The 22813-nt window shown below is 45.2% G+C and overlaps 1 protein-coding gene across 1 annotated transcript in view; it reads right to left on the reverse strand.

Moving 5' to 3' along the window:
• LOC310776710 (uncharacterized protein) overlaps positions 1-22813 on the reverse strand; it is a gene marked incomplete at both ends in the record, with an annotated part of 67201 nt that overhangs the window by 2757 nt on the left and 41631 nt on the right. The window contains 2 exons of the mRNA XM_083636866.1: positions 16171-16308; positions 16586-16643. Of these exons, the coding sequence (XP_083492992.1) occupies positions 16171-16308; positions 16586-16643 (196 nt within the window). The remainder of the gene's footprint in view (positions 1-16170; positions 16309-16585; positions 16644-22813) is intronic.

The following is a 22813-nucleotide window of genomic DNA, read 5'->3' on the forward strand; positions in this document are numbered from 1 at the left end:
GGCAGACTGTGGTAAAGCTGCCTGTCTTAAAGGTACAGACACAGCACTTTCCAGCAGGGCAGACTGTCTTAAAGCTGCCTGTCTTAAAGGTACAGACACAGCACTTTCCAGCAGGGCAGACTGTGGTAAAGCTGCCTGTCTTAAAGGTACAGCCACAGCACTTTCCAGCAGAGCAGACTGTGGTAAAGCTGCCTGTCTGAAAGGTACAGCCACAGCACTTTCCAGCAGGGCAGACTGTAGTAAAGCTGCCTGTCTTAAAGGTACAGCCACAGCACTTTCCAGCAGGGCAGACTGTAGTAAAGCTGCCTGTCTTAAAGGTACAGCCACAGCACTTTCCAGCAGGGCAGACTGTGGTAAAGCTGCCTGTCTTAAAGGTACAGACACAGCACTTTCCAGCAGGGCAGACTGTGGTAAAGCTGTCTGTCTTAAAGGTACAGACAAAGCACTTTCCAGCAGGGCAGACTGTGGTAAAGCTGCCTGTCTTAAAGGTACAGACACAGCACTTTCCAGCAGGGCAGACTGTCATAAAGCTGCCTGTCTTAAAGGTACAGCCACAGCACTTTCCAGCAGGGCAGACTGTGGTAAAGCTGCCTGTCTTAAAGGTACAGCCACAGCACTTTCCAGCAGGGCAGACTGTGGTAAAGCTGCCTGTTTTAAAGGTACAGCCACAGCACTTTCCAGCAGGGCAGACTGTGGTAAAGCTGCCTGTCTTAAAGGTACAGACACAGCACTTTCCAGCAGGGCAGACTGTGGTAAAGCTGCCTGTCTTAAAGGTACAGACACAGCACTTTCCAGCAGGGCAGACTGTCTTAAAGCTGCCTGTCTTAAAGGTACAGACACAGCACTTTCCAGCAGGGCAGACTGTGGTAAAGCTGCCTGTCTTAAAGGTACAGCCACAGCACTTTCCAGCAGAGCAGACTGTGGTAAAGCTGCCTGTCTTAAAGGTACAGCCACAGCACTTTCCAGCAGGGCAGACTGTGGTAAAGCTGCCTGTCTTAAAGGTACAGACACAGCACTTTCCAGCAGGGCAGACTGTGGTAAAGCTGCCTGTCTTAAAGGTACAGACACAGCACTTTCCAGCAGGGCAGACTGTGGTAAAGCTGTCTGTCTTAAAGGTACAGACACAGCACTTTCCAGCAGGGCAGACTGTGGTAAAGCTGCCTGTCTTAAAGGTACAGACACAGCACTTTCCAGCAGGGCAGACTGTCATAAAGCTGCCTGTCTTAAAGGTACAGCCACAGCACTTTCCAGCAGGGCAGACTGTGGTAAAGCTGCCTGTCTTAAAGGTACAGCCACAGCACTTTCCAGCAGGGCAGACTGTGGTAAAGCTGCCTGTCTTAAAGGTACAGCCACAGCACTTTCCAGCAGGGCAGACTGTGGTAAAGCTGCCTGTCTTAAAGGTACAGCCACAGCACTTTCCAGCAGGGCAGACTGTGGTAAAGCTGCCTGTCTTAAAGGTACAGACACAGCACTTTCCAGCAGGGCAGACTGTGGTAAAGCTGCCTGTCTTAAAGGTACAGACACAGCACTTTCCAGCAGGGCAGACTGTCTTAAAGCTGCCTGTCTTAAAGGTACAGACACAGCACTTTCCAGCAGGGCAGACTGTGGTAAAGCTGCCTGTCTTAAAGGTACAGCCACAGCACTTTCCAACAGAGCAGACTGTGGTAAAGCTGCCTGTCTTAAAGGTACAGCCACAGCACTTTCCAGCAGGGCAGACTGTGGTAAAGCTGCCTGTCTTAAAGGTACAGCCACAGCACTTTCCAGCAAGGCAGACTGTGGTAAAGCTGCCTGTCTTAAAGGTACAGACACAGCACTTTCCAGCAGGGCAGACTGTGGTAAAGCTGCCTGTCTTAAAGGTACAGACACAGCACTTTCCAGCAGGGCAGACTGTGGTAAAGCTGCCTGTCTTAAAGGTACAGACACAGCACTTTCCAGCAGGGCAGACTGTCATAAAGCTGCCTGTCTTAAAGGTACAGCCACAGCACTTTCCAGCAGGGCAGACTGTGGTAAAGCTGCCTGTCTTAAAGGTACAGACACAGCACTTTCCAGCAGGGCAGACTGTGGTGAAGCTGCCTGTCTTAAAGGTACAGACACAGCACTTTCCAGCAGGGCAGACTGTGGTAAAGCTGCCTGTTTTAAAGGTACAGACACAGCACTTTCCAGCAGGGCAGACTGTCATAAAGCTGCCTGTCTTAAAGGTACAGACACAGCACTTTCCAGCAGGGCAGACTGTGGTAAAGCTGCCTGTCTTAAAGGTACAGACACAGCACTTTCCAGCAGGGCAGACTGTGGTGAAGCTGCCTGTCTTAAAGGTACAGACACAGCACTTTCCAGCAGGGCAGACTGTGGTAAAGCTGCCTGTCTTAAAGGTACAGCCACAGCACTTTCCAGCAGGGCAGACTGTGGTGAAGCTGCCTGTCTTAAAGGTACAGACACAGCACTTTCCAGCAGGGCAGACTGTGGTAAAGCTGCCTGTCTTAAAGGTACAGACACAGCACTTTCCAGCAGGGCAGACTGTCATAAAGCTGCCTGTCTTAAAGGTACAGACACAGCACTTTCCAGCAGGGCAGACTGTGGTAAAGCTGCCTGTCTTAAAGGTACAGCCACAGAACTTTCCAGCAGGGCAGACTGTCATAAAGCTGCCTGTCTTAAAGGTACAGCCACAGCACTTTCCAGCAGGGCAGACTGTGGTAAAGCTGCCTGTCTTAAAGTGGAGATGAAATATCGCACTAAACACACATCATAGCATTAATTTGCTATTTAGATATATACCACAATCAATAATATGTTATAAAAGTAAGCCGTTTCTATGACAACACCGTTTGTACTGCCCCTTTGCCTTGCATTCTTCAACTAGGGCGCGGCCATGTTTGTCAGTGTTACGTGCTGACGTCACGAACATGGACAGGCTAGTAGCCACACACTAGTTGCGCGCTGTTACAATGGAGTCTGAAAGCTTTGACGAGGTGGAAAGACTCACGGATCAGGTCGGAAACCCGATTGCATATGCTTTTGAGCCAGTAAGAGCAAGAGCAGTGCAAGACATGCTCCTATCGATTCGGACGACGGCGGAGAAAGTGACATTGCCGAAGATGAAAGCCAGCGGATAGGGAATACTACGTGGTGCCGCTTCTTCGCTTGTATGCAATGCAAACCCATGTGGAAAGCGGGTGCTGCCAAGATGACCATATGGCAAACCTGGAGCATCTCATACAACAAGAGAACTGTATTACCAGCAATCCGACATTTCAGATGTTGTGTCTTGAGAGAGAGACGTCCTGGAGGTCTCAATGTTGTGCTTGCGGGATGTCCGAGCTGAGATATTGGAGCGGCCAATAAACAGCAGGTAAGCTAGCTACATTCAATCCTTCGGTTAATAGTTAGCCCACAAACCACACAAAACACCTCCACAGAAGGGTTTGATGAAAATTGATGGACCACAACTGTGCTTATAAAGTTAGCTTGCTAAAATGCCTGTCTTGTCGCAACCATCACTGTCAAAATGATGATCCCATAACCCAAAACCTGTCTATTTCTATATTAATTTTAGTCATGCACGTTAGAATGAATGAATGGAAATGCATTGGTTCCCGGGGAATCACTTCTCTCCAGCCCATACTAATATTCAGAGGGAGTGCATGGCAATACAAACATCTATATACTAGGCTTTTTCCCATTCAAGTTATGACTTCTAATTATATTAATTTGTTCAGTATACAATCAGATGTATGGGCATACTGTAGCTTTGACAGTGGTCCAGCACATACACTACACATTGTTATAACATTTGACATAATACTGGAGAATGACAGTCATGGTTATAGGATGCAGCCTTGTTACAGTACTTCAGTATGCTAAGCCTGTTCTCTTTCTGTGTCAGTCTTTTCAGGCTGACAGCCTACAGACAGTTCACCCTTTGGTCCAGGGGTCATCTGGGAAGGAGGAACAGGTTTCCAATTCCAGCATGTGTCGTCAATGCCATCAGGAACATCTTCCCATCCGCGGAATACTGTGGATTTGAGTACTACAATGACTTGTAAAAATGTTCTCTCAGAATGACGTGAGCTATGAATAAATTGTTTTATATGATCCATATGTATGGCCTCTTTGAATTTCATCTTCCCTTTTCACTACCTTATCATGCATATTGTTCTGTTATTTTCTGTACCACTCATAACACTTGCAATGAATTCAATGAATACACAGATGACAACTGAATACATATAACAGTAAATAATCAAACGTATGTTTATTCATTTTCTCTATAACTAACAATGATACAATTAATGGTAAGTAATAAAGTGCAGTTAATTAGAAATGTATCAACACAAACATCTGTCAGAAAAGATCACTGCATGAGTGAAGATAGCAGCACTCCAAAAATTACATGTTGTACAACGCGTTAGCCCTCATTAAAAAAATGAAAATCTGAAAATTAAGATGCAAGACTTTCAGATTTTCATTTTTTTAATGAGGGCTAACGCGTTGTACAACATGTAATTTTTGGAGTGCTGCTATTTTCACTCATGCAGTGATCTTTTCTGACTAATTCCTGTAGCTGAGCACCCACAGCCAAGGAGAAAATTGACAAAGCGCACCTGCTCTACAGTACATCTCAATGTAAACATCTGTTTTGCAACAACTGTTGCTTTGAACACTGAGGGACATCTCGTTGCCAGGCAACATTTTTTTTTTTTTTTTTTTTATAACTGCTGGAGTTTTAACCAATCCAACTGTGAAATTTGAACTCGAAATTCAAACAACAAAGGAAGTAATGCATGGGAAAATGTAGGGCTGGGCGATAAATCAATAGCAATTTATATTGGCGATAAATTCATCAATATAAGAACATTTTTCAATATCTATTTGTCCCTTGATAATGGAGCGTGTTATGAGTGACACTCAAACAGCCAATCAAACGGATAAATCAGTGAAGTTCCCACCTGAACATATTTATTACGGAGCTGCAACACTCAATTTCTGTGTTTTTAATTGTTGTGTTTACATCAAAATTATTAAAAGAGGAGAGCCGGCACTTATTGGGCAGAGACAAAATTGAACGTTTCGGCTAGTAGCCTTTTTTGTTGTTGAAAAAGGCTACTAGCCGAAACGTTCAATTTTGTCTCTGCCCAATAAAAGGCTTAGTTGAAACTGCCTACGGTGAGTGCCAGCTATCCTTGCCCAGCCCTAGGGCAATGTAGTCTGGTCAAAGGGCTTAGAGATTATTTGGAAATCTGCTCATGTGCTTAGCTATTGACAGTGCTTTGTCTGGCTTTTGGATTCCTCGATGCTGAGCGATGGTCACTGCCTTCTCTGTTGAGTGCTCCCTTAGTGCTGCCCGGATGGAGATCGCCTCGCAGCGCTTCAGTGCTCCTGCCACTATGTCCCTTCTGAAGCTGTAGTCTTTAGCCATCTTTACTGGTGCCACCACATACTGCTTAGCAGCCTTTGAAAAGTGGTGCTTCATCTGTTTCTCTCCTCCTTTAGTCTTTGCAGTCTCTCTGATCACGTTGTGGTTGTGGTCCAGTGCAGCTACTCGAAGCCGAGCCTCAAAGCTCTCTCTCATGAACTTCTTTCTTTTCGTTGCATACTTTGTGTAGAGGGAGTGGAGGCACTCAAGTTTCCCAGTGTGGATGCCCTCCGTTACTCTCTCCAGCTTCTTCAACAGCTGTTTGTCCAGCACCACATTCTGGAGATGTGAAAATGCAGCAGAGCTGGGATGGAGCCATGGCCGGAGGCTTTCCTCTTCACGGCTGTAGGGAGGGTGCTCACATTTTGTTATTGTCTCCCCAGAATTCCAGTTGTGCACGTTGGTGATGTGGTGCAGCACAGACATCCACTTCTCTTTCAGTTTGATTACACTTCCATCACATGTGGTTGCACAGTACCACAGGTGGTTAGTGATCATCCTAATCCACTCAAGTAAGTCCTCATTGTGGCACTTCAACAATCTCTTTTTCATATTTTTTACAATATGCCACAGATCATATTCATGTTTGATATTGCCATACTCCTCTCGCATTACTTTCTGGATAGATGGGTGGCAATCAGTTGCTAGCACAGAGATGGAGACTCCATGTTCTTCCAGCTTGGCAAGGCATCTTTCCATACCTTCAACCTCTAACCAGTAACTGTTTTTCACCTCAGTGACGTTCACAGTCTCCTGAGCTACCACCAGACCAGACTTTGTGTCAATCAGTGAGTAGGTGCCATATGATGCATTGTGACCTGGGCTGTCATACCTTGCATCGCCAGACACTACCAGGGATTCTTCACCTGCTGCATTCATTATTGCCTCATTGTGTAAACACCATTTTTCTTTTACTTCAGGAATGACATAGGCCTTTTGGATATTGAACCACTGCCTCTTGGAGAGGCTCTCCAAGCCAATTGTGTCACAGACCTCTAGGAAAGGAGTACACTCATTCCCTGTAACAAATACTGCTGCAGGTATTGACACATTGCACTCCATTACACCTCTCAACAGAGGCTGGGAACGCCATGTATAGCTGTGACCATCGATGCACTCTGTCTTTACTGTTATTCCAAATCCACTTTTTGAAAGTGTTGGACACTCCACAAGACATTTTCCACAACTCTCCCAGTGACACACAGTGAACAGTTTCAACAGCTCTTTTGTATATACAATGCTCTTTCTGTCTTCTGAGAGATTGGGCTCCTCATCTTCTATGTCCTCTACATCACTCAAGCTTTCCATTTCAATGTCTTCTTCACTCAGTTGAAATTCATCATCAGATCCATCTAAGCTCATGTCCTCTGCACTTTCCTCCTGGACTGACCCCTCACTGCTCAGATACACCTCACTCAGCTGTGGTGATGAAGCTCTTGGCTTTGGGATGTCATCCAACAGACTGAGGTCATCTCCTGATGTACAGTAGGAATGGTCATTGATGATTACCAACATATTACCTATGTCATCAGTGACTGTGCCTTTGCTCACAAATGTCTTTTGGTTGGCCTCACAGTTACTGTCCACTAGATCAGTCTGAGTACTGACATGCACCTGGTTGCTGCTGTCTTGACAGGCTTCCACCTCTCCTGTCACCAGGCCCTCCACCTCTCCTCTCACCAGGCCCTCCACCTCTCCTCTCACCAGGCCCTCCACCTCTCCTCTCACCAGGCCCTCCACCTCTCCTGTCACCAGGCCCTCCACCAACTCCCTGCATGCTTCTCTGACCTTTGGGGTGGGGGGTGTAGAATAGCATACTTAGTCAAGCCAAATTCTATCAAAGGACATCACTCTGTACAAAAGAGCTGTTGAAACCGTTCACTGTGCATCACTGGGAGAATTGTGAAAAATGTATTTAGTCACCAACACGCATCCAAACAGCCTGTCATTCCTGAAGTGAAAGAAAAATTGTGTTTCCGCAATGAGGCAATAATGAATGCAGCAGGTGAAGAATCTCTGGTAGTGTCTGGTGATTCAAGGTATGACCACCAGTCATAACACATCATACAGCACCTACTCACTGATTGACACAAAGTCAGGGCTGGTGGTAGCTCAGGAGACTGTAAAAAACAAAACAGTTACAGGTTAGAGGTTGAAGATCTGGAGACGCCTTGCCAAGCTGGAAGAACACAACATCTCCAGCTCTGCCACCCATCTGTCCAGAGAGTAGTGCGAGAAGAGGAAAACACCAAGCACGGATATGATCTGTGGCATATTGTCAAAAGTATGAAAAAGAGACTGTTGAAGTGCTACAATGAGGAATTAGAATATATTATAATTGAATTACTAAATGTGACTTTGCTTACCATATCGTGATATACATTGGTATGTATTGAAACTGCCCCCTGTGACTTTTGTGATATTTACCATTTACCATATGATATTGATTTCAACCGCATCACCCAGCCCCAGTATACCCTGTTTGTTCTGTTCCCTCTCCTCTCCCCTCCCCTCATCCTCTCCCCCTCCATCTCTAATATAATATTGTTCAATAATGTTTATTGATAGTGCTGAGCTAGATTTAGCTAGACATCTTCTCTGTAAAGCCCTCTGAGACATGTTTGTGAATTAGGGATATACAAATAAACTTAACTTGACTTACTCGAGTGGATTAAAATGATCACTAACCACCTGTGGTACTCTGCTAGCACATGTGATGCAAGTGTGACCAAGCTGAAAGAATAGTGGATGTCTGTGCTGCATCACATCACCAACGTGGACAACTGGGATTCTGGGGAGACAATAAGGACATGTAAAGAAGAGGAAAGCCTCCAGCCGTGGCTCCATCCCAGCTCTGCTGCAGTTACACATCTCCAGACTGTGGTGCTGTACAAACAGCTGTTGAAGAAGCTGGAAAGAGTAACAGAGGGCATCCACACTGGTAAACTTGAGAGCCTCAGGAGCTGGTGGCACCGGAGAGGGTGGGCAAAAACTACAGCTTCAGAAAGGACAGGCAATCTCCATCCGGGCAGCACTAAGGGAGCACTCAACAGAGAAAACAGTGACCATCGCTCAGCATCTAGGAGTACAGAAGCCAGACAAAGCACTGTCAATAGCAAAACACATCAGCAGATTTCCAGCTAAGCCCTTTGAACAGCCTACATTGATTATTATTGTGCTTGCTGACAAGCAAGGCACAATCTTGAAATCCCACATACTTATTATTATTATTATTATTCTTATATCTGCCAAAAACTTCTGCGCGTAACAACGCCCCCAATTTTTGCGCCACATAGACATGCCAGACCTCAAAATGACCGGCTTATTGAGGACAGGTGTGCTATGACTTTGCTAAGGGTTTGTGAAAGCGGTTTGGCCGCAATTCGCCATTAAGCGCCATTTTTTCCCCCATTGACTTGCATGGGGTTTGGAAAAATCTTGCAAAATCTTGCAGTAAATTAGGTGTAATTCAGAAACCATAAGAGCTAGAGCTACGAAACTTGGTAGGGAGGTGCACTGAGGGGTCTTTTACTATCCCCGAAAAAATTGCACCAATTGACCATATGGTGGCGCTATAACAGCCCTCCTTACCTTTTGCTCGATAACTTTTGAACCGTAGGGTTTATCATCAAAATTCTTTTTTCCCTGGATTCCTTGAGTCCTCCCGCATCTACTCAACTAGGCCACGCCCATTTCCGTCTGACTAGATTTTCCACCATTTTGCATTTTGTCCAAAACCGTTTTTTTGCCATTTCTCCTAGAAATTTTGTCCAATCTTCACCAAACCAACGCACATCACATGTGGGGACTGTCCTGCACAACACTGATTTGGAAGTTAAAAAAAAAAACACACCATTGCGATATAATCCACTTCCAATCTTCTGTGGGTGGGGCCTATTTCACAAAAATCGTCCGATGCTAACCAAACTTGGTACAGGTGTGGAGGGATGTACTCTGACCCTATATCAGAAGTATTTTGTCATTTAGCCTTTAGGGGGCGCTATAGCAGCATTCAGTGCCTGTCCCTTCTAAATGGTTTTATTTTGAAGGGCGGCAGGAAGTGCGGATTCATTCTCATTATGGCCAGCCTTCCTTCTTGTATGACACTTGCGCATGCACGCTATTATGTAGACTTCAGACATGGCTATACCTGTATTACAAGTGCTATATCACTCATGGTCTCACTCATACATTTTACATATTGTCTTTTGAGCAGCTGCAACTCTTCTCTGTTAAAAAACACATGCAAAAAGTGTACTGCAAACAGGAATCCGGTGAGATTTGACCAGATAAATAGAGCTTAAGAGCAACTCTGAGCAGGAGTGTTGCATCTTGGGTAAAGAGAATGATGTTGACACAAATAAGGCATTAAATTAACTATCTCAGAAACCATACTAGGTACAGCTACGAAACTTGTTAGGGAGGTTCACAGAGGGGTATTTTACTATCCACGAAAGAATTGCACCAATTGACAAGATGGTGGCGCTATAACAGCCCTCTTTATGTTTGGTTCATAACTTTTGAACCGTAGGGTCTATAATCAAACTTATTTTTTCCCTGGATTCCTTGGGACGTTCCGCATCTACTCACATAGGCCGACCCATAACTACTTAAAGCTACATTCAGCAATGTTTTTGTGTTCAAATAAGTGTTAAATGGCTCTATTTTCTGACAGAAATCACTGAAATAGAGTGTTTGGTCAGTGACTTGAAACCCCCAACCCCCCACTGTCCTCTATCTCTCTCCTGTAGTGCTGCAGGCTGGGCGGACGTATCTCCGCAAGCGTAACTCGTACAGACTCACGGATGGCGACATTGGATTCGGGGGGGGGAAATACATATAGTCCTTTAAAGGGGTCGCGATTGGACTAGTGTTAATTTTGTCGGCTATTTTTTTATTTAGTCTTAGTCTTAGTCCCGTGTTAAATTTCCTTGTTACTCTGTATCATATTTAGTCAACCTCATCCTGTTTTTATTTAGTCAAGTTTTAGTCGACTAAAAGTTTGAGCATTTTAGTCTCGGCTTAGTCAAATAAAACCATAAGTATTTTAGTCTAGTTTTAGTCAACGAAAACTGTTCACATTTTAGTCTAGTTTTAGTCAATGAAAACTGTTGAATCTGCTGATGCGCTTGTACTAGTAATTGTAATTCGAAGCAGTGTTGGCAACTCTTTCCCAGGGAAAGTAGGTAATGGTGATGCTGCCCACCCGGGCCAGTGTCGGCATGCAGCGGTAGCAACGACAAGTGGACCGTATTTACAGTCCCTGCTCAGCCCGTAGCTGAGGGGAGAATGGAGGGAGCCTGGCTGTGCGGAAAGCACTCAGACTTCTCTGGATAGAATGTAGATAAGCAAGTAGCTGTACATTTTGGGAACACAATGCCTCATACACATATAGATAAGACCCTTAGCTAAGACTGGGCGGGTTCTGCTGTAACTACTGTAAATGTTTTTAAGACAGCTACATGTCAGCTACATCTATGATGCTGCAGCACAGGAACCTGAACTGCTGCATTGAGGGGGGGGGGAACAGTCTATAATTAATGTTAATTTTGTCGTCTATTTTTTTATTTTGTCGTAGTCTTAGTCCTGTGTCACATGTCCTTGTTAGTTTTTATCATATTTAGTCAACCCCGTCCTCTTTTTGTTTAGTCAAGTTTTAGTCGACTAAAAGTTTGAGTATTTTAGTCTTGTCTTAGTCAATAAAACTAAAAGTCTGAACATTTTAGTCTAGTCTTAGTCTTGGGGAAAAAGGTAGTCGACTAACATTTTTCCTCATAGTTTTCGTGGACGAAATTAACACTAATAAGTATAAATTAAGCTTTAGTCCCCCTAATTGCATGGGCAGGGACCTTGCAAGGCAGGCGGTGCATGGCGAGGACAGCAAGCACAATTACATTTTCGGTAGGAAATGTAGACATTCTAGTTATTATTACATTGCCCCATGCATTGTTTTGTGTTCAGATTTTACAGTTTGATGGGCAATAAAATTGACAACCATAAAATGTACTACATCACTATTCATACTTATAGTACTGTCTAGACATATATGGTAAATGGCATATAATACTGTATAGTCCTGTTTATTACAATAGTAATGTAGTTCATTTTATGATAGACTGTACACTGCTTATATCTGACCAATACTGGATTCAAATTCATTATTAATACCACACTACGTTGTATACTAGTTATTCTATGCTGTATTCATACTACTGTCTTGTTCATATCTGATCTATAATGTGTACATCGTACACGTATCATACCTCAAACTGTTTACTCTGCATTGAGCGTTGTTTATTTATATTTTTGGCTATACATACATTTATATTAACCATATACATATACACTGCACTTCAGTACTTGTAGAGCACTGTGAAATGACAAATGAATGAGTGTTTACAACAATTAGCTGGTGTGGGATTTGCTGTGCTATAACATATTGATTCATTTCACAAGTGCAATTTTTTATTGTGAAGCCAATTAAATTATAAACGGGGGTGTAGTGTAGGGTAAACGTCTTTGAAATGAGGTAGAAATCACTCGCCTGTTTTCAGATCATCTATCTATGGTGGGTAAACTAACCTTGGATAGCCAGTTTACCCAGTATGTACCACTACACCCTAGCCCCTCTCAGGACCTGACCTAACGTTAGATTATGTTATCAGTCCTGAGAGGGGTTACTTACACTACACCCCTGATTATAAACATCACAAATTAACTCTCTAGCGTTAATCTACCTCTTGGTCTTTCGCCTTGGCAGCGCGTTTTTGCACTCTGTCAGTCCGGCGGAGGGCTGCCTCTGCCGGGACATGGGTGGGTCTGTCCGTCTGCCCTGCGCTATAGCCGCTGAAATCGAAGACGGACGGCACCGCGTCTGGCTTCAGGCGATTTGTTTTGCGAAAAACAAATCTTCCAGACTCATCAAAGCCTCCCTCCTCCACATAATCAGAGCTGACGAAGTGGTCACTGCACACTCGTTGTACGGGGCCCACAGATGGGTTTTTACGTTTTAGCGCAGCTAGCCATCTACGCAGCACTTGCGGTTTTTTGACTGGAAGTACATGAAAATGAATATCTTTACCACTACCCTTTACACGATAAAATTCATTTGAGCACCCTGGGGCCATACAGAACGATCCTCCTCGGCTCCGTCTTTCTCCGGGTACATTGAGTACAGTGTGTTGATCTGCATCCTCCATTGTTACGGGTGAGTAAACAAGAAGCACACGGGAGGGACAATGTTGCTGACGTCACCATCTAGCTTGCTCAAGCATGGCGGCGCCCAGTGGCGAAAACGGGTGAAACAGGGAAATAGGTTTGAGTGTTCCTGCAAATATAGGTGGTTTTCACAGTTGATTGCAGGGCCCTGTCTTAACCAAGGTACTCACCAAACAAACTACACTCATATTGTTCAGTGCTTCATCTCCACTTTAAAGGTACAGACACAGCACTTTCCAGCAGGGCAGACTGTCATAAAGCTGCCTGTCTTAAAGGTACAGACACAGAACTTTCCAGCAGGGCAGACTGTGGTAAAGCTGTCTGTCTTAAAGGTACAGACACAGCACTTTCCAGCAGGGCAGACTGTGGTAAAGCTGCCTGTCTTAACTCATTCACTGCCAACAACGTATGAACACGTTTTCAGAATCCAGCTGTTCCCTGCCAACAACGTGTTTACACGTTTTTGGCATCGATTTTTTTTTTTTGACGGTGGGTTGTGCATCTAAGCCTTTTACATCTCTTATATAATTATTGGAGCCACCGAACGTTTACAACCCATTCCACCGACCCACTAAGTGGCAACAGTGCTCCTGGCTAGAGAAAGGAAAGCATTTTTTTAACTTGTCAAGCCATTCTCAGCCCAGCCATTCTCCTTTTCGCGCTGATTGCTGGCGATGCGGGATTGCAAATTTACATAATAGATTCAGCCGATCTACTATGATCGGGTGATAGATTACAGTTGGAGAAACACACTTTGAAACACGCAGCATAAATATGACCAGAATCGCAAAAACTTCTCTCAACCAAAACTCCAAACGAGCGAGTCCTTCCCGACTTCCTCAAACAGCGGCCGTGCAGACATGCAGGCACAGGAGAGCAGCAAAGCACTGACTGGTGACAAGCTTGTCCGCCCACGGAGGGCGGAGTTGAAGCAACTCGAGAGGGAGGGAGAGAGAGAGAGAGAGAGAGAGAGAGAGAGAGAGAGAGAGGGAGGGAGAGCGAGAGGGAGGGAGAGAGAGAGAGAGAGCGAGAGGGGGAGGGAGAGAGAGAGAGAGAGAGCCAAAAATGAATGGTTAAAGTGACAGTTCCATCCAATTTCACAAAAAGCCGTTTATCTCTGAATATTCTTTTTCACGCTAAAACCATGCTGTATTCAACTGCTAATGCTTACATAACTACTAACTCTACAAACTAACTCTTTTAGACAGAGAAAGTACACATTCTATTAGTACTTTTGAGATATTGTATGTTCACAAACTCCAAGCTGAAACGAATCCTCGGCTCTTATAAAATGAGCCATAATCCTCAAAAAACGGCTTGGCAGAAGCTACCTACAGCAAAAAAAAACGTCTGGCAGTCAATGTGTTAAAGGTACAGACACAGCACTTTCCAGCGGGGCAGACTGTGGTAAAGCTGCCTGTTTTAAAGGTACAGACACAGCACTTTCCAGCAGGGCAGACTGTCGTAAAGCTGCCTGTCTTAAAGGTACAGACACAGCACTTTCCAGCAGGGCAGACTGTGGTAAAGCTGCCTGTCTTAAAGGTACAGACACAGCACTTTCCAGCAGGGCAGACTGTGGTGAAGCTGCCTGTCTTAAAGGTACAGACACAGCACTTTCCAGCAGGGCAGACTGTGGTAAAGCTGCCTGTCTTAAAGGTACAGCCACAGCACTTTCCAGCAGGGCAGACTGTGGTGAAGCTGCCTGTCTTAAAGGTACAGACACAGCACTTTCCAGCAGGGCAGACTGTGGTAAAGCTGCCTGTCTTAAAGGTACAGACACAGCACTTTCCAGCAGGGCAGACTGTCATAAAGCTGCCTGTCTTAAAGGTACAGACACAGCACTTTCCAGCAGGGCAGACTGTGGTAAAGCTGCCTGTCTTAAAGGTACAGACACAGCACTTTCCAGCAGGGCAGACTGTCATAAAGCTGCCTGTCTTAAAGGTACAGCCACAGAACTTTCCAGCAGGGCAGACTGTGGTAAAGCTGCCTGTCTTAAAGGTACAGACACAGCACTTTCCAGCAGGGCAGACTGTGGTAAAGCTGCCTGTCTTAAAGGTACAGCCACAGAACTTTCCAGCAGGGCAGACTGTCATAAAGCTGCCTGTCTTAAAGGTACAGCCACAGCACTTTCCAGCAGGGCAGACTGTGGTAAAGCTGCCTGTCTTAAAGGTACAGACACAGCACTTTCCAGCAGGGCAGACTGTGGTAAAGCTGCCTGTCTTAAAGGTACAGCCACAGAACTTTCCAGCAGGGCAGACTGTCATAAAGCTGCCTGTCTTAAAGGTACAGCCACAGAACTTTCCAGCAGGGCAGACTGTCATAAAGCTGCCTGTCTTAAAGGTACAGACACAGAACTTTCCAGCAGGGCAGACTGTGGTAAAGCTGTCTGTCTTAAAGGTACAGACACAGCACTTTCCAGCAGGGCAGACTGTGGTAAAGCTGCCTGTCTTAAAGGTACAGCCACAGAACTTTCCAGCAGGGCAGACTGTGGTAAAGCTGCCTGTCTTAAAGGTACAGCCACAGCACTTTCCAGCAGGGCAGACTGTCGTAAAGCTGCCTGTCTTAAAGGTACAGGCACAGGACTTTCCAGCAGGGCAGACTGTCATAAAGCTGCCTGTCTTAAAGGTACAGCCACAGCACTTTCCAGCAGGGCAGACTGTGGTAAAGCTGCCTGTCTTAAAGGTACAGACACAGCACTTTCCAGCAGGGCAGACTGTCGTAAAGCTGCCTGTCTTAAAGGGTCAGGCACAGCACTTTCCAGCAGAGCAGACTGTCGTAAAGCTGCCTGTCTTAAAGGTACAGACACAGCACTTTCCAGCAGGGCAGACTGTGGTAAAGCTGCCTGTCTTAAAGGTACAGACACAGCACTTTCCAGCAGGGCAGACTGTCGTAAAGCTGCCTGTCTTAAAGGTACAGACACAGCACTTTCCAGCAGGGCAGACTGTCGTAAAGCTGCCTGTCTTAAAGGTACAGACACAGCACTTTCCAGCAGGGCAGACTGTCGTAAAGCTGCCTGTCTTAAAGGTACAGCCACAGCACTTTCCAGCAGGGCAGACTGTGGTAAAGCTGCCTGTCTTAAAGGTACAGACACAGCACTTTCCAGCAGGGCAGACTGCGGTAAAGCTGCCTGTCTTAAAGGTACAACCACAGCACTTTCCAGCAGGGCAGACTGTGGTAAAGCTGCCTGTCTTAAAGGTACAGACACAGCTGATGTGACACAGACGTGGAGTCGCTTATTGTTTTTTCTAAACGGTTATGATTTCATATCCACTTTGCCGTGTACACGGTGACATCCCTAGCGTGCGTCTATGTCTGTTCTGTGTGTGTGTGTATGTCTGTTGTGTGTGTATGTTGTGTGTACATATGTGTGTCTCTCTGTTGTGTGTGTGTGTGTGTGTATGTCTGTTGTGTGTATGAGTTTATGTGTGTGTGTGTGTGTGTGTGTGTGTGTGTGTGTGTGTGTGTGTGTGTGTGTGTGTGTGTGTGTGTGTGTGTGTGTGTGTGTGTGTGTGTGTGTGTGTGTGTGTGTGCTGGGTCACTACCTGTACTGGAGTTGTAGTGTCCAGAGTTGGTGAAGATGTTCTTGTAGATCAGCGTTGTGTGGTCGCTGTAGGGTCCCCTTCTCTCTCCATCACCCAGAGAGGCAGAGAACGACACCTGTTGACTGGTTCTGTCTGTGTCTGTGTGTGTGTGTGTGTGTGTGGGTGTGGGGGGGGGGGGGGGGGGCAAGAAAGCAGACAATTAGAAGTGAAACAGTCGTCTGAGTTTGTGTGTGGACAGAATCATGTATATTTGAAATCCTGGTGAATTTGAGATCAAATTAAAGCCTTTTTTGAAAGGAAATCATTCACTCTAATTATGAGTTGTGTCACCAGCCACGTGCACACACACACACACACACACACACACACACACACACACACACACACACACACACACACAGCCAGCCTCTCTTACCTAGTGTGTGGCTGATTGCTGCCAGTTGTCCGTTCAGGCTGCTGCTGACACTGTTCACCTGAGACATTAACAACACAGCTCTTAATGGGTTAATGGACCTTGTTACATTTTAAATCACTTCTGTTACAGAGTCAAATAAATCCAAAGTTTCCACAAGTTTTCTATGAACTGTGAACCAGAAACTGTTTCATCTATTGGCTGTCACTAAGTGACGCACACCCCGGTCCCACTAACCAGCCCTGCCTCAGTGTGACGGTGCCTGTAGCTGCATCCAGACAGCCCTGCCTCAGTGTGACGGTGCCTGTAGCTGCACCCAGACAGCCCTGCCTCAGTGTGATGGTGCCTGTAGCAGCACCCAGACAGCTCTGCCTCAGTGTGACGGTGCCTGTAGCTGCACCCAGACAGCCCTGCCTCAGTGTGACGGTGCCTGTAGCTGCACCCAGACAGCCCTGCCTCAGTGTGACGGTGCCTGTAGCTGCACCCAGACAGCCCTGCCTCTGTGTGACGGTGCCTGTAGCTGCACCCAGACAGCCCTGCCTCAGTGTGATGGTGCCTGTAGCTGCACCCAGACAGCCCTGCCTCAGTGTGACGGTGTCTGTAGCTGCACCCAGACAGCCCTGCCTCAGTGTGACGGTGCCTGTAGCTGCACCCAGACAGCCCTGCCTCAGTGTGACGGTGTCTGTAGCTGCACCTAGACAGCCCTGCCTCAGTGGTGCCTGTAGCTGCACCCAGACAGCCCTGCCTCAGTGTGACGGTGCCTGTAGCTACACCTAGACAGCCCTGCCTCAGTGTGACGGTGCCTGTAGCTGCACCCAGACAGCCCTGCCTCAGTGTGACGGTGCCTGTAGCTGCACCCACACAGAGCCCAGCAGCCTGCTGCCTCCATGTTTAGTCCAAGTTGATTCATATTAAACATGTCACATGTCCAAAATGTCCCACACTGAACTTCAGATGAACGCTTCTCTCTGTATGTGAAGGACAGTGATTCATGGAATAGAGACTAATGCAGTGCCCGTTCACCCTGCTGCTTTCTGCTACCAGGCTGTGTGTGAAGTATGTGTTGGACTTTTAGGGCCTTTTCACACCTAAAAGTCTGAACCAAATTCATGTTTTTGTTACATTGTATCAATTTAGTCCAGTTAGCTTTGCTTTCACACTGCAATTATGTCAGCAGACCAAAGGACTTTACATGACATCACTGTGTGGGCTGTGTCTCCCTATAGACCTTATTCGCTAACCCCGGACGGCACCATATTGTTGACATACCGTCCTGCAGCTGACAACTATAGTAACGGCCTTATTGTCGTTTCTGTTCCATTACAAAATAGCGATAGTGATGAAGCAATAAAAACACCACAGTTGTTGTTTGTATGCTGCCGTTAATGCCTGTAATAATAAACAAAAGAAAAAATTAGGTGAACAGACTTTGCTGTGAGGAGCTGTCAGAAAGTTTCACCTGTCTCTCCTAACTATCCACACATCTCCTGTGCTGCTGACGTATCCTCCGTCTCGCTCCCTTCACGTCTGTGGACGGTAGAGATAGAAACAAACCACGGGGACTTTATTGCTGTCATTACTACAGCCATGCCTAACGCAGGTCACCATCCGAACACAACAGGAACGATACAGGTAACGCTAACGGCGGGTAGCTTCCTATAAACGCTGCTCTCACATAGGTTTTCAATTAAGAGCTGCAGCGCTATGTCGAGAACATGGCGGCGGTGGGCGTGCCCGTACGTGAGTGACGTCAATCGAATAAGGTCTATACTGGACATTGAGTGGCTTGTTGATGGTTATGCATCTGACTCTTGTTGTGAATGATTGTGTGTGTGTGAGTGTGTGTGTGTGTGTGTGTGTGTGTGTGTGTGTGTGTGTGTGTGTGTGTGTGTGTGTGTGTGTGTGTGTGTGTGTGTGTGTGTGTGTGTAGGGATGGGACTCGATACCCGGGTCCAAATTTCTCAAAACCTGACAATCCATAATGTCCAACCTTATCGATACTGTTATCGAGTAGCGGCCGCTGGTCCATTCATTCCCCCCCGCCAGTCTTTCCCCTGTCTGATCTGTTCGCTGAATCAGCTGTCAAGCTGTCTGTCACTGACTCAAGCCTGTGTGCTGCCGTGCCGTGCAGACGTGAGTGACTGTCTAAGTAATAAAACTTGTAATTAGATTAAGGATTGAATCACGTGCATCACACATGACGTGACACGCCCCCTGTTCACTGTTCATTTGATCATTCATTTCATTTGGTTGTGAACTTGCGTGACAGACCAGTCGACACAGGAGGAAGCCACAGGATGGCCGAACGCGTTAAATGATCAAAAGCTTGCCTGTACACTTCACCAAAGTGAAAGACAAACCTGAAGCCAAATGCCACCCAAGGTATGCATTGTCCACGGAGGCCACGCAAGTCCCGTTCGTTGACATAATCCACTTGATAAAATAATCCCAAAATATGCGGTCCCAGGCAGTGATGAAAGTTCCTTGTGCCATGCGTCCTGCTCTGTGACACGTCATGACATGTAGCCTACCGTTGTCCGACCATATTAGGAGGGCAGGCGGCAATGTAGCCTAATAGGTGACCATGGGTATAGAGCATTGATTGTATATATTATAGGTACCCAGTGTGGATATTAAATGTGTATTCCGTAAAAAAAGGGAAAAAAAATAGCCCAAATAGTTTGCAGTGCACAATAAATGTGTTTTCACAGCAATATAAAATTGGCAATATAAAATTGAGAAAGGGAATTATGACCTGTTTAACTCCTAACAGCTTGTTATAGGCTATAAAAAAAATACTAATGCCAAGATTTTTGTTTCAATCAAAGCAAATATTTAAATTAAAATACAACCATTAATTTCACAATAGTTGTTTCCACTGGTTCAGTATCAGTACAGAGAACATCTTGAAAAGTCTGGAAACAAATCATAGTGGTGTAAGGATAACAGTTACTCGGTATGTGAATAACATTTATTTTCTTTATTGTTGGAAAAAGTGTTGCTGAGTGCTGATGTCTGTGCTGCTGATATTATTTTACTATTTGCATGTCATCATGTGGGCCCTATTCCTTCTCAAATAAATGCACAGCAACAGCATCAGCAGTTTTTGTTTATTGGAGGCGTGGCTAATCCTTCTGTTCAGAAATAAAACGGTCACAGACTCACAGTTAAGCAATAAAAAAAACAGTTCTGTAACAAAAAAATTGTCGTCATGTCTTTCCACCAAATAATACAAAAGAAAAGTATCGATAATGGACCCGATAAGTCCCATCGCTATGTGTGTGAGAGTGAGTGTGTGTGTGTGTGTGTGTGTGTGTGTGTGTGTGTGTGTGTGTGTGTGTGTGTGTGTGTGTGTGTGTGTGTGTGTGTGTGTGTGTGTGTGTGAATGAATGGGTTTGTTGGTATCAGGAGGGGGGGGTGAGGTTTTTCCTTTGCCATTTGAAACAGCGTTTTGGAGTTTGACTCACACCACTTTGGAAATGGCAAAACTAGCAAATCAGTCATTTCATGACTAGGATCTTATATAGCCTCCTACTGCCATCCAAAGCTGAAGAAAGAACGCCAGCAGATATGCACGGGGAGCGTTGCCACTTGCATGGAGCGCATGTTATGTCAAACTCCATTCAAAAATCTGTCGGTTTAATGTTGCCAATGATACATGCCTGATAGAACAATAAAGGGCTAATTACCAATCGTTGGAGAGACTGTTCAATTGGACATATTCAACATAATAAGCCACACCTATTTCCATAAAGTATCCACCTTAAGCCTGCTGGACCACCTGTCAATCATTCCCTGTCTGTTGAGCGAGGTCTGTCTGTCTGTCCATGGTCTGGCCTGCATTATGTCAGATATTAATTAAGGGACTAGTTTGTGTCTCTGTGTCTGCATGTTTGTTGCTTACAGTGAGGCAATATGATGTTTGTGCAGCTCACTCTCCTTCAAAAAAAGACAAGTCATTTATTTATCTTCAGCTCTCCCCTCCTCTCATACAGTAGGCTATCCTCTCTCTGTCTTTCTCTCTCTCCCTCATCCTCCTCTCTGAAAATATCCTACCTAACGTTCGTTGCACCATATTTCAATTAAAAACGTGCTCTCCTCCTCTCACCATGTACTACCACGGCTCATTTTTCATTCTTCCTCTGACAACAGCTTCATGAAACTTCCTGTATTTGGTCCGAAAGTCCGAACTATCCAAAAAATGCTTTTACACTGCAAACCAACCAAACCATGTTGCAGTTTGATCGAGACCACCTCTTTTCTTCGGACCAAGGTTCCGCTGTTTAGTCCGGACCGGGGTCCGAGGGAGGTTTCACACCTGTCTTTTTGGTTCGGATCAAACTGAAAAGTCCGGACCAAACGAGGTAGGTATGAAAGCGCCCTCAGTGTGAAGGGCTGGGTGAAGTGTCTGTTGGACTTTTATGTGAAGGGCTGTGTTAAGTGTCTGTTCGACTTTTATTGTGAAGGGCTGTGTGAAGTGTGTTCGACTTTTATTGTGAAGCGCTGTGTGAAATGTCTGTTGGACTTTTATTGTGAAGGGCTGTGTGAAGTGTGTTTGACTTTTATTGTGAAGGGCAGTGTGAAGTGGCTGTTGGACTTTTATTGTGAAGGGCTGTGTGAAGTGTGTTTGACTTTTATTGTGAAGGGCTGTGTGAAGTGTGTTTGACTTTTATTGTGAAGGGCTGTGTGAAATGTCTGTTAGACTTTATTGTGAAGGGCTGTGTGAAATGTCTGTTGGACGTTTATTGTGAAGGGCTGTGTGAAGTGTGTTTGACTTTTATTGTGAAGGGCTGTGTGAAGAGTCTGTTGGACTTTTATTGTGAAGGGCTGTGTGAAGTGTCTGTTTGACTTTTATTGTGAAGGGCTGTGTGACGTGTGTTTGACTTTTATTCTGAAGGGCTGTGTGAAATGTCTGTTGGACTTTTATTGTGAAGGGCTGTGTGAAGTGTGTTTGACTTTTATTGTGAAGGGCAGTGTGAAGTGTCTGTTGGACTTTTATTGTGAAGGGCTGTGTGAAATGTCTGTTGGACGTTTATTGTGAAGGGCTGTGTGAAGTGTGTTTGACTTTTATTGTGAAGGGCTGTGTGAAGAGTCTGTTGGAGTTTTATTGTAAAGTGCTGTGTGAAGTGTCTGTTCAACTTTTATTGTGAAGGGCTGTGTGAAGTGTGTTCGACTTTTATTGTGAAGGGCTGTGTGAAATGTTTGTTGGACTTTTATTGTGAAGGGCTGTGTGAAGTGTGTTTGACTTTTATTGTGAAGGGCTGTGTGAAATGTCTGTTAGACTTTATTGTGAAGGGCTGTGTGAAATGTCTGTTGGACGTTTATTGTGAAGGGCTGTGTGAAGTGTGTTTGACTTTTATTGTGAAGGGCTGTGTGAAGAGTCTGTTGGACTTTTATTGTGAAGGGCTGTGTGAAGTGTCTGTTTGACTTTTATTGTGAAGGGCTGTGTGACGTGTGTTTGACTTTTATTGTGAAGGGCTGTGTGAAATGTCTGTTGGACTTTTATTGTGAAGGGCTGTGTGAAGTGTGTTTGACTTTTATTGTGAAGGGCAGTGTGAAGTGTCTGTTGGACTTTTATTGTGAAGGGCTGTGTGAAATGTCTGTTGGACGTTTATTGTGAAGGGCTGTGTGAAGTGTGTTTGACTTTTATTGTGAAGGGCTGTGTGAAGAGTCTGTTGGAGTTTTATTGTAAAGTGCTGTGTGAAGTGTCTGTTCAACTTTTATTGTGAAGGGCTGTGTGAAGTGTGTTCGACTTTTATTGTGAAGGGCTGTGTGAAATGTTTGTTGGACTTTTATTGTGAAGGGCTGTGTGAAGTGTGTTTGACTTTTATTGTGAAGGGCTGTGTGAAGTGTCTGTTGGACCTTTATTGTGAAGGGCTGTGTGAAATGTCTGTTACACTGTATTGTTATGGGCTGTGTGAAATGTCTGTTTGACTTTTATTGTGAAGGGCTGTGTGAAATGTCTGTTGGACTTTATTGTGAAGGGCTGTGTGAAATGTCTGTTGGACATTTATTGTGAAGGGCTGTGTGAAGTGTGTTTGACTTTTATTGTGAAGGGCTGTGTGAAGAGTCTGTTGGACTTTTATTGTAAAGTGCTGTGTGTGAAGTGTGCGTTGGACTTTTATTCAGAATAATACAATGATTACCATGGCTCAAAACCGTATTCTGATTGGTTGAATTGCACGAAATTTTGCACTGCACTACGTCGGGTCCCCAGCAGCACTGGGGTAT

Source organism: Poromitra crassiceps (genome assembly GCF_964638095.1).
Source record: "Poromitra crassiceps genome assembly, chromosome: 5".
NCBI lineage: Eukaryota > Metazoa > Chordata > Actinopteri > Beryciformes > Melamphaidae > Poromitra > Poromitra crassiceps.